Raw genomic sequence first — 14,010 nt, forward strand, 5'->3', positions numbered from 1 at the left:
CAGGTCATATCAGTACTTTAAAGAGTCCTCTCCTGCTGATGTTCAGGTGTATATCAGTATGTAGTGTCTCTACTTTAAAGAGTCCTCTCCTGCTGATGTTCAGGTGTATATCAGTATGTAGTGTCTCTACTTTAAAGAGTCCTCTCCTGCTGATGTTCAGGTGTATATCAGTATGTAGTGTCTCTACTTTAAAGAGTCCTCTCCTGCTGATGTTCAGGTGTATATCAGTATGTAGTGTCTCTACTTTAAAGAGTCCTCTCCTGCTGATGTTCAGGTGTATATCAGTATGTAGTGTCTCTACTTTAAAGAGTCCTCTCCTGCTGATGTTCAGGTGTATATCAGTATGTAGTGTCTCTACTTTAAAGAGTCCTCTCCTGCTGATGTTCAGGTGTATATCAGTATTTAGTGTATCTACTTTAAAGAGTCCTCTCCTGCTGATGTTCAGGTGTATATCAGTATGTAGTGTCTCTACTTTAAAGAGTCCTCTCCTGCTGATGTCCAGGTGTATATCAGTATTTAGTGTCTCTACTTTAAAGAGTCCTCTCCTGCTGATGTTCAGGTGTATATCAGTATTTAGTGTCTCTACTTTAAAGAGTCCTCTCCTGCTGATGTTCAGGTGTATATCAGTATTTAGTGTCTCTACTTTAAAGAGTCCTCTCCTGCTGATGTTCAGGTGTATATCAGTATGTAGTGTCTCTACTTTAAAGAGTCCTCTCCTGCTGATGTTCAGGTGTATATCAGTATTTAGTGTCTCTACTTTAAAGAGTCCTCTCCTGCTGATGTTCAGGTGTATATCAGTATTTAGTGTCTCTACTTTAAAGAGTCCTCTCCTGCTGATGTTCAGGTGTATATCAGTATTTTAGTGTCTCTACCTTGACATGTCTCCATACTTTAATGTTCAAAAAGCTCTTTATTTTTCTCACACTGTCTGTGCTGCAGCACCTCTTTTCACCCTCTGTCTGAAACCAGAGCCCAGTCTCTGATTGGTTAGCTGGCCGGCTCTGTTGTGATTGGTTAAATGCTTAGAGATGCCACGCCCCTTAGCCTTGTTGAATGTAATGGCTATTGAAAGCACTACTTCCCAACTCATCCCTTCTCTCTGTCAATGAAAAAAACAATTGAGTAGGTGAAGGCAGTCCAGTGAACCAACCCACCACCACTATTGAGTGAAAATAATTACTACATGATAAATAATAAAACACTGAGCTGTAATCTTTCCCAATGTGTCGTCAATGCAGATCTGTTCCAATAGGGTTGAAGATGAAACAGCGAAATAGAGTGTAGCAAAGATTTTTCAAATGACACATTGTCTCACCCGTCACTCTTTTCACTGAGTGCAGTCTGTCCCTCTGGTCCTTCAGCTTCTGCATGTGCTTGCTGTGCTGCAGCTCCATGGCCATTGACTGCTGTCCTGCAGCCTGCTGCTGGGTCTGCTGCTCCTCCTCCAGCTCGTCCTCCTTCTTCTCTTTTATAAGGTTAAAGCGTCTCAGTCGATAACAGCTTTGGCTTTGGTCCACTCGCAGAGTGTCGCACAGAGAGGTCATGTCCTCATTGTGTTTGTCCACCACGTCACACTCAAGATATCTGCAGGGTGAAGATATGTTTGGAATTGGGACTGTAGCTTGTCCTTAAGGTATGTCAATAGTTCAATTAAATAAAGTAGTAACTGGTAGCTGGGGAAAACCCACAAAACATCTGTGAAATTAGGTATAAGTAAATCTGTAAGGCTGATTCCTTACAATTTTACAGCATTTTATATTTTCTAAATAAAAATATACTATTATATAAATGTGGAAAAGGAAGTTGCTCTTAAATAATACCAAAAATAAGACCAAAGTTCACAAATACATTCGTTTTTTAAGAGAACAAACAATTAATCAAAGACATTTTTTTATAACTTTTAGTTATCTTCTCAAATATGAAGATTTGCAAATAATCAGCACGTTAATGAAAACTATTGATGATAACTACTTAATTTCAGTCCTACATAGCTGGAGCTGTTTACATGTCCCTCTGGTAAATAGTGCTAGCACCGGCTAGCACTATTTACTCCACTTTTGTGTTTTACAATATCTTATGTTTACTTTAACACTGCAATACAGTATTGCTACATTTCGTTCTTTATAACAGCTGACGTCACAGAGTGAAAACACAGGCAGTGCCAACAACAATGCCTTTTTAAAAACCAACAAATGATGTTCCTGTTATGTGTAAAATCAAAAGGGGAACACTGCGTTTGGTTGTTGGTTCAGACATATTTAGCTACTGTAGCTAACGCTGAAAAAAAAGCTGTCTAGTAAGTTGTGTAATGGCTCTCTTAAGGTAGGTAAGGATGGAGAAACCAGCTCGAGTGCGCTAGAATTTGAAAGTACGCAGCCGAATAAAAACTGCCTCTTCCTTCAGACTTCCTTACAGAGCTCCTCCTCCAACACACACGAACACACACATGACCAATGAGGGCACGACTCACGAGATAAGTTTGTGCACAGATGGAAAGCTAACAGGCAGGTAGGCCATCCAGTTATTTTAGCCGGGCCAGCTCAGATGATTGGTCGTGCTTTTTACAGTACTACGGCTTCCACAGATGACATTTATTTATGGATTTTTTGTCAAAGCATTTAAGATATTCATTGCTATCGGGATGTTAAGAGCATTCCATGGAATATAACAAAAAGTGTTTCTGAAGTGAATTACCTACCCCACCTTTAATCACAGGGGTGTCCAAACTACGGCCGGGGGTCCACTTTTAATTAGCAAATTCAAAAAGTATCATGGAATATGGCCCACACCTGAAACTTGTGTTTGTCTTAGGCCTATATTGTACTTCTTAAATATAAATGTAAACATACAGTCTATTGCACAGCAGTATACATGTGTTAATAGGCCCCATTTTCAATGAAGTTCATTTTCTAAGCAATCTAAGAAATTCCAAAAAAGGTTTAAAATCCTTAAGATCAAGAAGCTGTGGAACATGATAGATTGCCATGACGACCTGCTTCTTTGATAGTATTTGAATGTTGCCTTGCCCACCAGTGCTGAGTCCAAATGTGTTTTTTTACAAACTTTGGCTACTAGTCAAAGTTCAAGTTATTTTTATCATGGTTTCAGTTAGCTAGAATTTTTGCTGATTTAATGTTTTTCCTATGAACTATTGTAATACTAATTTTCTGAAGAAGGCACGAGCTGGTGCTAATGCTAACGTTCAAAAATGGATTAAGCAGACATTTATCTTCTTTTTTAAATATTAAGTCATATTTTCTAAATGTAAAAGACAATGTAGTGCATTATCTACATTTATAATCATTCTGTTTTTGAATTAACTATAAAAGATACATTTTCCAGAACAGAAGAATATCCGTTAGTAGACTCTTTCTTACCTCTGCTGCTGCTCATCCAGAGAGTTGATTTGTGCCACTAATAACGCCCTCTCTTCGTCCTTAGATCCTTCCTCCGCCATAGTTATGTGGTTTTCTTTTTCCTATATATTGCTCTGTCTCGCTTACTTGTCTTTCACCGTCTCTTTATCCTTCTCCTTTGAAACCAAAGCTTGGTAACTACTGAAGTTGTTGCTATGGAATGTTGCCTTACACATTGTACGTGATAGGCTCAGGGTCAAAGTCACAGTAGAGGCACACAATACAAATATGAGCGAACATAATATGTCCTCTTTAAAACAACTCACCCCAAAATGATGGGATGGGAAAAAAATGTCAGGTCCAACATTCACTTAGTCTTGTTTCTGTGTATATCATATATTTCACATCATTAATCCAATTCTGCAAATTAACTAAAATAATTAAATAAATTCAGTGGAGTAAAAGTACACGATTTAGAAAACAAAGTTGCAAAACATTGAAATATTCAATTAAAGTCCCTGAACATTTTACTTAATGACATTACTTGACTAAATCTACTTAGAGATTCAAAGATTCAAAGGTTTATTGTCATAACATACACAACTACGGTGTAATTATGTAATGTATAAAAACAACTTAGATCGCAGGTTCCTCAACAGTGCAATTTACAAGACATCACAAATATATATAAAAAACAACAATACAAATAGTGCAAGCTCAGGTGTTTAATAGTCTTATGGCCTATGGGATGAAGCTGTCCCTGAGTCTGGTGGTTTTAGTCCTGATGCTGCGGTAACGCCTGCCAGACGGCAGCAGACAGAACAGTTTGTGGCTGGGGTGATGGGGGTCTTTGATAATCCTGAGGTTTTTCTTCCTGAGCCGCTGGGAGTAGAGGTCCTCCATGGATGGCAGCTCCGTCCTGGTGATGTGCTGTGCAGTTTTTTACCAGCCTCTGTAGAGCCTTACGGTTGAGGGCGGTGCAGCTGCCGTACCAGGCCGTGATGCAGCCAGTCAGGATGCTCTCTATGGTGCACCTGTAGAAGGTCAGGATGCTCTCTATGGTGCACCTGTAGAAGGTCAGGATGCTCTCTATGGTGCACCTGTAGAAGGTCAGGATCCTCTCTATGGTGCACCTGTATAAGGTCAGGATGCTCTCTATGGTGCACCTGTAGAAGGTCAGGATACTCTCTATGGTGCACCTGTAAAAGGTCAGGATACTCTCTATGGTGCACCTGTAGAAGGTCAGGATGCTCTCTATGGTGCACCTGTAGAAGGTCAGGATCCTCTCTATGGTGCACCTGTAAAAGGTCAGGATACTCTCTATGGTGCACCTGTAGAAGGTCAGGATCCTCTCTATGGTGCACCTGTAGAAGGTCAGGATCCTCTCTATGGTGCACCTGTAGAAGGTCAGGATGCTCTCTATGGTGCACCTGTAGAAGGTCAGGATGCTCTCTATGGTGCACCTGTAGAAGGTCAGGATGCTCTCTATGGTGCACCTGTAGAAGGTGAGGATCCTCTCTATGGTGCACCTGTAGAAGTTGCAGTGTATCCTGGAGTCCGTGTTGAACCTCCTCAGCCTGCGGAGGAAGAAGAGCCGCTGTCGAGCTCTTTTGTTCAGGATCCAGTCACAGAGGGCGCTGTTGAGCCCGAGGTCTCTGAGCTTGATGACCAGCTTGGAGGGCATAATGGTGTTGAAGGCTGAACTGTAATCAATGAACAGCATTCTCACATGTGTTCCTCTGGTCCAGGTGTGAGAGGGCAGTGTGGATGGGGAGGGCTATGGCGTCGTCTGTAGACCTGTTTGCTCTCTAGGCAAACTGCAGGGGGTCCAGAGAGTCAGGGAGGGAGGAGGTGATGAAGGTTTTGACTAACCGCTCAAAGCACTTCATGATGGTGGAGGTGAGTGATACTGGGCGGTAGTCATTGAGGCTGGCGATTTGTGTTTTTTTGGGGACAGGAACGATGGTGGAGTGTTTGAAGCATGTGGGCACTACAGACTGCAGCAGGGACCTGTTGAAGATGTCTGTGAACACCTCTGCCAGCTGAACTGCACACACCCTGAGAACACAGCCAGGGATGCCATCAGGGCCAGGAGCCTTGTGTGGGTTAACCCTTTTAAAGGGATCTGCACACATATGAAGTTAGTTACTTCCCACCTCTGTTTGCAGAATGTGTGATTGCGTATGCAGTATATATAAATATATATATATGTATATGTACAGTGAAGGAAATAATTATTTGATCCCTTGTAGATTTTGTAAGTTTGCCCACTTACAAACAAATGAACAGTATATCATTGTAATAGGTTTATTTTAACAGTGAGAGTAAGAATATCAAAAAGAGAATCCAGAAATTGACATTATATAAAATATAAAAATTGATTTGCATTTAACTGTGAAATAAGTATTTGATCCTCTTGCAGGACATGTGTTAGTACTTGGTGGAGAAACGCAGAGGTCAGACTCTTCTTGTAGCTGGTCTCCAGGTCTGTGCACATCTCAGGAAGGATGTTGGTCCACTCCTCTCTGAAGATCCTCTCCAAATCCTGAAGGTTTTGAGGCTCTTCTGACTAAATCATCTTCTCCCAAGCCTTCTCTGAATCATTCAGACGGGCCTTTCCTGTCCTTCTTGAGCAGGGACCCTGCGGGCGCTGCAGGACTTGATCCATTATGGTGTAGTGTGTTACCAATAGTTTTCTTGGTGACTGTGGTCCCAGCTGTTATGGAAATAATTATCATAGACGCCAATTTGTAGCATACAGGACAATCCTTGATGTCTGTTTACCTTCTTTAAGGACACAGGCTGCTTAGCCAATAATGTTATTATTCCCATTCTGTGACCGGTCAATACTGGGTCACAGATGGTCTGTGTTGTGGGTACACTGGGACACTTCCTTCTTTGTATTTGTGGACTCCAAGGTGAAATCTTCGAGGTCATAAGTGTCCGACGCAAGTAGCTCAGTGTTCCCACACTGTTTAGGCTATCTCCTCAAATATGTTGTTTACTCTCTGCGAAACCAGTTAGATGGGCTGGCAAGAGAGAGGCTCTCCAGAATTGACGTGGCAACTCTACCGTGAAGTCAGAACCTCTGACTCTTGGACTTGTGATGTGAATCCTCCGGCCGTTAACTCCAAATAAACCACCAGTGTTTGACATCAAAGCTACTGCTCCTACCGTGTCTCCTTCCTGAGTCGGTGACTCCCACTGCATAGCTACACAGAAGTTTCCTCTACACCAGCTGCCTTGAGATCATCAACAAGTTGCTCCGTGTAGTTGTTGGCTGATCCCTCACCTTTCTCACGATCATCAAAACCCCACGGGGCGATGTTGTGTGGAGCCCCAGACCGAGGGCGACTGATGCTCATTTAGTCTTTCTTCTATTTCCGAATAATGGCACCACCAGTTGTCTCCTTCTCACCGAGCTGCTTTCTGGTGGCCTTGGAGCCGATCCCAGCCTTGTGCAGTCTGGTCCCTGCGGTCCTTAGACAGCTCTTCAGTCTTACCCATGGTGGAGAGGATGGAATCGATTGACTGATTCTGTGGACAGGTGTCTTTTATACAGGTAAAGATGATATTAGGAGTACTTTCTTAGGAAGATGACTTCTGTAACCGGTCTGTGGGAGACAGAACTCTTGTTGGTTGCAAGGGGATCAAATATGTATTTCCCAAAATGATATGCAAATGAATGTATAGCCCTTTTATGATGTACATTTCTGGATATTCTTTTTGATATTCTCTCATTAGTAAAATAAACCTACCATTAAAATGATACTGTTCATTTATTTGTAAGTGGGCAACCTTACACAATTTCCTCCACCGTATATATTTGTAACTTGCATGCAGTACAGTGCATCAATGTTGTTTCTCTTTGAGTAGTTTTTATTTTTCACGTTAATGCAGCTTTTCTAATATTTTTTTTTCCAGCTGTTTAATAAAACATTTATTTGTAAGCGCTTTTACATTTGCTCAAAGTCGCTTTACAAAGATTGTGAAAAGAAAAGAACAACACATACATATAGTTGAAGTCAAATGAAAATCAAGCAATACAAGAACAATCACACATTAAAAGCCAGATTGAAGAGGTGAGTGTTTTGAAGGTGGTGAGGTCAGTGCAGTCTCTGATGGGTTGGGGGAGTGAGTTCCAGAGGGAGGGGGCAGCGACGGAGAAGGCTCTGTCCCCCCACGTTGTTATAATGCCTGCTGTTCTTAGGATTTATTACTTTACAGGTTTTTTTCATCAGTAAAACACATTGCACTTATTGGATGTCTGTGAAGAAAACAAAAAACTAAACATTAAAAGATAGAAAATAATTGAGTCTTTTTTTGGTGGTAAACAGCAATTATTTATTGAAATGAAATTAACAGAACAAGTACCAGATCTATTGCATTATGTAACATTTTGTTTCTGTAAGGAGGGGGGGGGGGTTTCCGTCCTGTAGGATGAAGTGAACACAAATATACAAGGAACATTCAGCTAGCACAGATTGCACACCAGATACTGTAGTAATGCAGTCTAATACAGGGCCACCAAAGTAGTCCAAAGACTTCCACTTTCTTCTTCTTCTCTCATTTGTCCTGAATTCTTTCCGAGTACAAAAGTACACCCAGAGTTGGGGACACGATCTCTGGCTCTGTACACTCATCAGACAATGCCTCCAAAAAACCCCATAAAAGAATAAAAACCAACAAAATGATAATGCCGAGAACATTTACAATGCACTGACACAGAAAGTCAGCTGTGTTAATAGACATGCAACAAGTAACCAAACTTGCTGAAATCGCAATAATCATAAAAAAAAAAAAAATCTAAAACCAGTTATAATTGCATAAATACTTTGTACAGTTCATTGTGAAATTCACCTTTCTCTTAAAATAACAACGTAAAACTGCATTTAATAAAAACCTGTAATTCCTCTTGACTTTGTTTGTACAAGTGAAGGTGCAAAGGGACTCTTGATTGATAAAAGGCGACTGGGCCTTTCTCAGCTAGGCGGCATGATTGCACGCTAAATAACAGTACGTCAATGCAGAATGATATAAAGACAATAACAAGAGTGCATATGATTATTAGAGCAACATGGAGCCGTGGTGGTGAATATTAAAGTGTTTGCTTTTTCTTTTCTTTTTACATGTTTGAGATTCTGTGTGGAAAACAAAAAGGAAATGCAAAGAAAGCAGCACTTGAATGCACAGTTGTTGCCCACAGAACTACGAAAACAACATGGAGGAGAAACAATATGAATACTTAATATAAAAACAAAAACTCTTTCTAAATGTCCAAATATCAAACCCAGCAGCAGCAGCAGCAGCAGCAGCAGCAGCCATCAAGCAGTGAAATGTGTGTTTTATGGTGGAACATGAGCCACATGTGAGCCTAACAAATGCAGTGTTGTTGTTTAATTCAAGTTCATGTAAATAAAAGTCATATGAAACATCAGAAAGACTTTTGATATTTACTTGTCAACGCGGTGACCTTGTATGGGGGTCAATCAGTCCCAAACATCGTTTTATTTTATGGAATATTTTACTGTTGAATTGACATGTCTTTGCTGTTGTTCTGGCTGTTTAACATCAAAAGCAAACATGCTTGAATTTGAAAATATCTCACTTTGGCGACTTTTTGGAAAAAAAAGACATTTTTGTTCGAACAAAAAATGAACGGCATCAGAATATAAAATAAAAGGTTTTACAGATGTTCTTTCCTTTACCCAAGTTACCATTTTTCCCTTCCAATATGAATGAACAATATCAGATTTGTTTCGTGAATATTGCGTCATGATTTCAGAAATGTACGAAAAAACATCTTGTAAATTGTTAAACAGTGGCCATTGTACATGATGAATTCCTCTAGGCTTGAAATGAAATTAAAGTACATACAGTAAGTGATTGATAAATGACGTTGATAATGAAACCAAATACGGATACATTATCGATCAAATATAAAAGCATTTACTTTTTAGACAAAACACCTTAGAGATATTTTGTATTTCCGGCCTGGGATGTTTGTACTCCAAAGTATAGTCATTTCTGTTTGTACTGAATAAACTCATTGAAAGGTGCTCGGCTGCTGCTAATGCAATTTAAACATTTCGACCAAGGACTGAGAATAAAGTGTGTGGAGTGCCACGTTTACTGTAATAATGCCAACACGAGGATAACAGCAAGAAACACTAAAAAGAAAATCCCTTTTTCAACTAAGAAAAACCGAGATGGAAAATAAATATCACGGGAACTTATTCATATCTTCAATTGTGTTTTCTACAAAAAAAAATAATAATTGAAACGCAGTGATATGGTTTTAAAATGTGTCCAGTCTTCAGACAGCAGCAACAATCAAAATTCTCCAATTGGGAATTCATATAAAGAACAGAATAGATGATCAAAAGAAAAATCATCAAAATTGAAAGAAATTGGCAACAAAAACGATATGAAATCTTTCTGTGATGGTGATGGCTTGACACTGTGGGCAACACATCATTTGTAAACAACAACAAAAATTGATAAAGAAATAAAAAAAATGTTGCATACCTAGTCCCACTAGTAAAGTCACAGAAATTAATTATTGACATTCATATCCTTCGCTCTGGCCTCGCCGTGACAACACAATCCATTTAGTTACTTTTTTTTTTAAAGCCAGGAGTGGTTAGTCACAACGCTATGTTACAAGCAATTTCTTTTAACTCTTTGACCTTATTTTTTGTTCCGTTTGCTCTTCTTAGAGTTAAAAAGGCCATGGTTATTATTTACAATATAAACAAGTTTGTTACGTCTCGCGGTGAAAGAGGAACGGGTTCTTGATCAAAGCAAAGAAGGCGGGTGATTGTTTGAAGCGCGCCGCATCAAAGGTGTTTTAGTTTGTTCCCTTCCTCCAGCTGTGTAGCTCGTCAAAGTGGGGATTTGTTTTCCTTTCCTTTTGATCAGATGTTTTTTTCCCAGCCTCTACGCGAGGCCGCCGACATTCGCTCCTGTTTCTGTCTGTCAGTGCGTTACTGTGCACGTGTTACTGGACGTACAAGAGGATAAAGGGTGAGTGGGCTGGAGGGAGAGCGTCGTGGGACATGTGGGAGGAGGAAGAGGACATTCCTGGAGGTGGAGCTCAGTTTCTGCAGCCGTCCTCGGCGCTGCGCTCGTGCTGAAGGTTGTAGTAACAGTTCTGACAAACCCGCACCGGAGACGAGATCTTCAGCCTCTTGATCTCCGACTGGAAGCGACTGCACCTGCAGAGCGAGGAGGACACAGAGCGCACATTGGAAGATGGGACACTGCAGGCGCTCACAGGAGAAAGAGAAATACTGCTATTTGTACGGCATTAGGAAAATCCAACTGTACGCAAAGAGACGCAATTTCATATAAAGTCAATGCAAAGATGGCAACACAGAAAATGATTTGCTCGCTGCTGTCTTGCGAAATCAGTGTTCAAATAAAGCTGAAATACCATCTGATGAATATGTTTGAACTTTAACTAAATAGACCATTAAAAGAGGAAGATATAACTTATAACACAAGGTATCCAAAGCAAATACGTATGTTAAAGTTGCCTTTATGTCATATATTCATTCTACACATAGGAAAATAAAGGCAAGGGATACGTAATACAGTATACCATGTTTAAGTTTGGAACAGTACTGAAGTATGACCGGAGGACTCACTTCTGACAGAAGAGCTGCCCACAGTTCCTGCAGTGGTGGCGCCGCTCGGTGAGGGAGAAGCGCACGGTGCAGCCGGAGCAGCTGTCCACCACCTCGTCCTTCACCCAGTGGTCTGCTGCCGAGCGGCCCGGCTGCTCGCTCACCGACCAGCTGAAGACCCGGCCGCGCCCGTCCCCCACCAGGATCTTACTGTGGTCCCTGAGAGGGGGGGGGGGGGGGGGAGGGGGAGGAACACGGCAGCGGTTACCACTTTTTCAATACAAATGTGCTTTGACTGGATTTAAAAAAGCTGTTAGTCAACTTTTTTACATTTAATTCGTTTTAGATTATTATTTTTGCCTTTATATATGCAGCGTACCTTTGCAGTTATAACGGTGTCAATTTCCCCGTTAAAAGGATTTCTGATTAATCGCTTTTAGTAAACAAATATTTTCTTAGACTGGATTTGAATAGAAACACTTTAAGTCTACTCTTTTCTATTTCTCTTCAGTTGTTAACGCTGCAAATGTCAGCTCTGTGGGACCCAAACAGATTTAAGATTCTGATGTGTGGTTTACGGTTTTGGCGGATGCTTTTTAGATTAGTGTACTTGTTACTTTGACTCCAGTGCATTCAATGAAAAGGCATTTGATTTGAGTCAACCTTTACTTTAGGTGAACATTTTTCCTTTTGACAGTCCTGTATTTAATGTCCATCAGAAATCATTGAGCAATCAGTTTAATTTAATTAAAACCAATTCTCTTTTCATTTTAATCAAACATATTTAGTGAATTGTATCTCATCCTTATCTGATAGACTGTCCATCACATCTACCATTTACTCCAACACTGTGTGTAGGAGAAGCTCTCCGGATGTCTTAGAACGTAGCTGCTGAGTTTGTTGCTCTCTTACTTGGAGATGGCGAGGGATGTGATCTCGGCTGGCTGGGCGTTGTCCTTGCGATCGAATGCCGTGTGCATGGTGAGTTTGCTCCGGAACACCAGCTGGCGCTCCCATCTGTAGCCTGTGCACACACAGAGAGAAAGACGTAAACAATGAAGCTAAGACACGTTCTTCCTTTGTCCAGCTGATGGAGCCCCTTGTTCCTCCGTAGCGTTTTCTTAGGAGCTGAAACACCGTGGCAGAAAAAGAATCTTGCGGACACCCACCGGTCCTGAGCTGGTTGAACGCCCGTGGGTCCATGGAGGAGGGATGCAGAGGCTGCGGCACTGAGCCCTGGCCTGGGTGAGGGTGATGGTGAGGGTGAGGGTGGGGGACTTTAGTTTGGCCCTCGGAGTAGTTGACGAACACGAAGCCGTCCTTCTCGTCGACGCTGAGGCTGTCGGACCAGCGGTGGGAGTCGTCGGAGCTGCTGTCCATCGACCACGAGGCTCCGGGGCGGGCTGGAGGACCTTAAAGGGAGTGTCAGGTCAGCAATGTGAGCGTTAGCAAGGCGGGAGCATCATCTGGCTAGCATGAAATAAATGTTGGTGATGACAAAGCTAGAGAGACTTAGCAAGCAAGCAGGAGGGTTTTGGATGGAGAGCAGAGAGTCCAATTTTGCTCCAGTATCCACAACTCTAAAGTAATCACATGTATCCACTCTCATGTTGATACTAGCATCGAAAACTTCAAAAATATTTCTTTAAGGTACAGTAGAAACAGATAAATATGTGCGATTGATTTGCGATAAGTCGTGTTTGGACAGGTTGCAAAGAATTGCGAGTATATTAATTGATTGAAACCCTTATATTTAGCCATCAAAAAGCAACATTAATACAAATAAAATAAATCAATCAATCGATGAATCATCTTATTCAAATGCACGCTGTTCTTTGAGCATTACATTTGTTTTACTCCGATGCAAGCATTCAATATGATTATAGACAGGAACCTCAAGCTTTGAAAGGGAAAACAAAGGACATTTGGTACAGACTTGAAATACAACGCAGCTTATTGAAAACACATTTTGGAGTGAGCTGTGAATGATTTAGACATTTTAAGTCAAAGTGCTGCTGAGATCTAAAATCAAGCAGCTTTAGTTCAGCTGAAAGCAGCTAAAGAGTGAATGTGCTACTGTAACATCGGGGGAGGGGCAGCAGGTGGAGTACCTCTGGGTCTGTGCACGGCGCTGCCTGGTTGGCTGCCCCCTGCCGAGGGGTTGTGAGGGGCTTTGGGCTCCTGGCTCGGCTCGTCTCCGTCCGACTCGCTGCTGTCCTCCTCGCCATTTTGACTGACGCCACCTTCTGCGGGAAAAGTTCAAAATGACAGAGTTAATCAACACAGTCAAATGAACTGTGCCGATACTTACAGAAATAAAATATGAGCAATCGAAGGACGGTGCATCAGCCACGCTTCAGACGCTTTCAGTGAGTAGAAGCCTTGTTATATTTTGGGACATGTCACTGCCATACTAACTGAAGTTAATCTGATTGTATTCATGTTATCACTCACCAATCTTCTCGTCAGCACAGCAGTCAGGCACATCTGGCTCTACTGGCTGTGGAGCAGGGGTTTCTGGGACCTGGAGGAACTCCATTCTCCAAAACTACAAAATAATATTAGAGACAGATTGAATTAAGTATAAGTAACATTTAAATCACAGCACATTTATAAAGTGTAGAATCAAGATTAAGAAATCATTTATTAACCCCTTAGGGAAAATTCTATATCTCATTCTGGAGTGTTTTTTACATTATGTCACTCAGGACAATGGTGGCTCAGTCTTAGCGTGGGAACCAGAAGGTCGCCGGTTCAAGTCCTAGAATGACCAAGTACTACTGAGGTGCACCTGAGCAATGCATCGAACCCTACACTGCTCCCTGGGCTCTGAACCAAATAGCAGCTCCTCAGACTAGGATGCAGAATCCTTATTGTGAGGCAACAGCTCGGTCTGGGACTTGGCTTGGCCGCCGGTTCAAGTCCTGCTCGCACCAAACCTGGTAGCCTCTTCGCTCTGGCACTACTATATTAAACAAATATGGTGTTTGCATATCTGTATTCCTATGAATGTTTGTAATTGTACT

The 14,010-nt window shown here is 41.5% G+C and overlaps 1 protein-coding gene across 1 annotated transcript in view; it reads right to left on the reverse strand.

Moving 5' to 3' along the window:
* Nucleotides 1-7,674: 7,674 nt before the first annotated feature.
* The window catches only part of wdfy3 (WD repeat and FYVE domain containing 3), a 120,060-nt gene continuing 113,724 nt past the window's right edge, over nucleotides 7,675-14,010 (reverse strand). The window contains 6 exon segments of the mRNA XM_034216627.1: nucleotides 7,675-10,573; nucleotides 11,006-11,203; nucleotides 11,897-12,008; nucleotides 12,154-12,396; nucleotides 13,096-13,230; nucleotides 13,439-13,532. Of these exon segments, the coding sequence (XP_034072518.1) occupies nucleotides 10,453-10,573; nucleotides 11,006-11,203; nucleotides 11,897-12,008; nucleotides 12,154-12,396; nucleotides 13,096-13,230; nucleotides 13,439-13,532 (903 nt within the window). The 3' untranslated portion in view covers nucleotides 7,675-10,452.

This window comes from Gymnodraco acuticeps, unplaced genomic scaffold (assembly GCF_902827175.1).
Source record: "Gymnodraco acuticeps unplaced genomic scaffold, fGymAcu1.1, whole genome shotgun sequence".
Classification (NCBI taxonomy): domain Eukaryota; kingdom Metazoa; phylum Chordata; class Actinopteri; order Perciformes; family Bathydraconidae; genus Gymnodraco; species Gymnodraco acuticeps.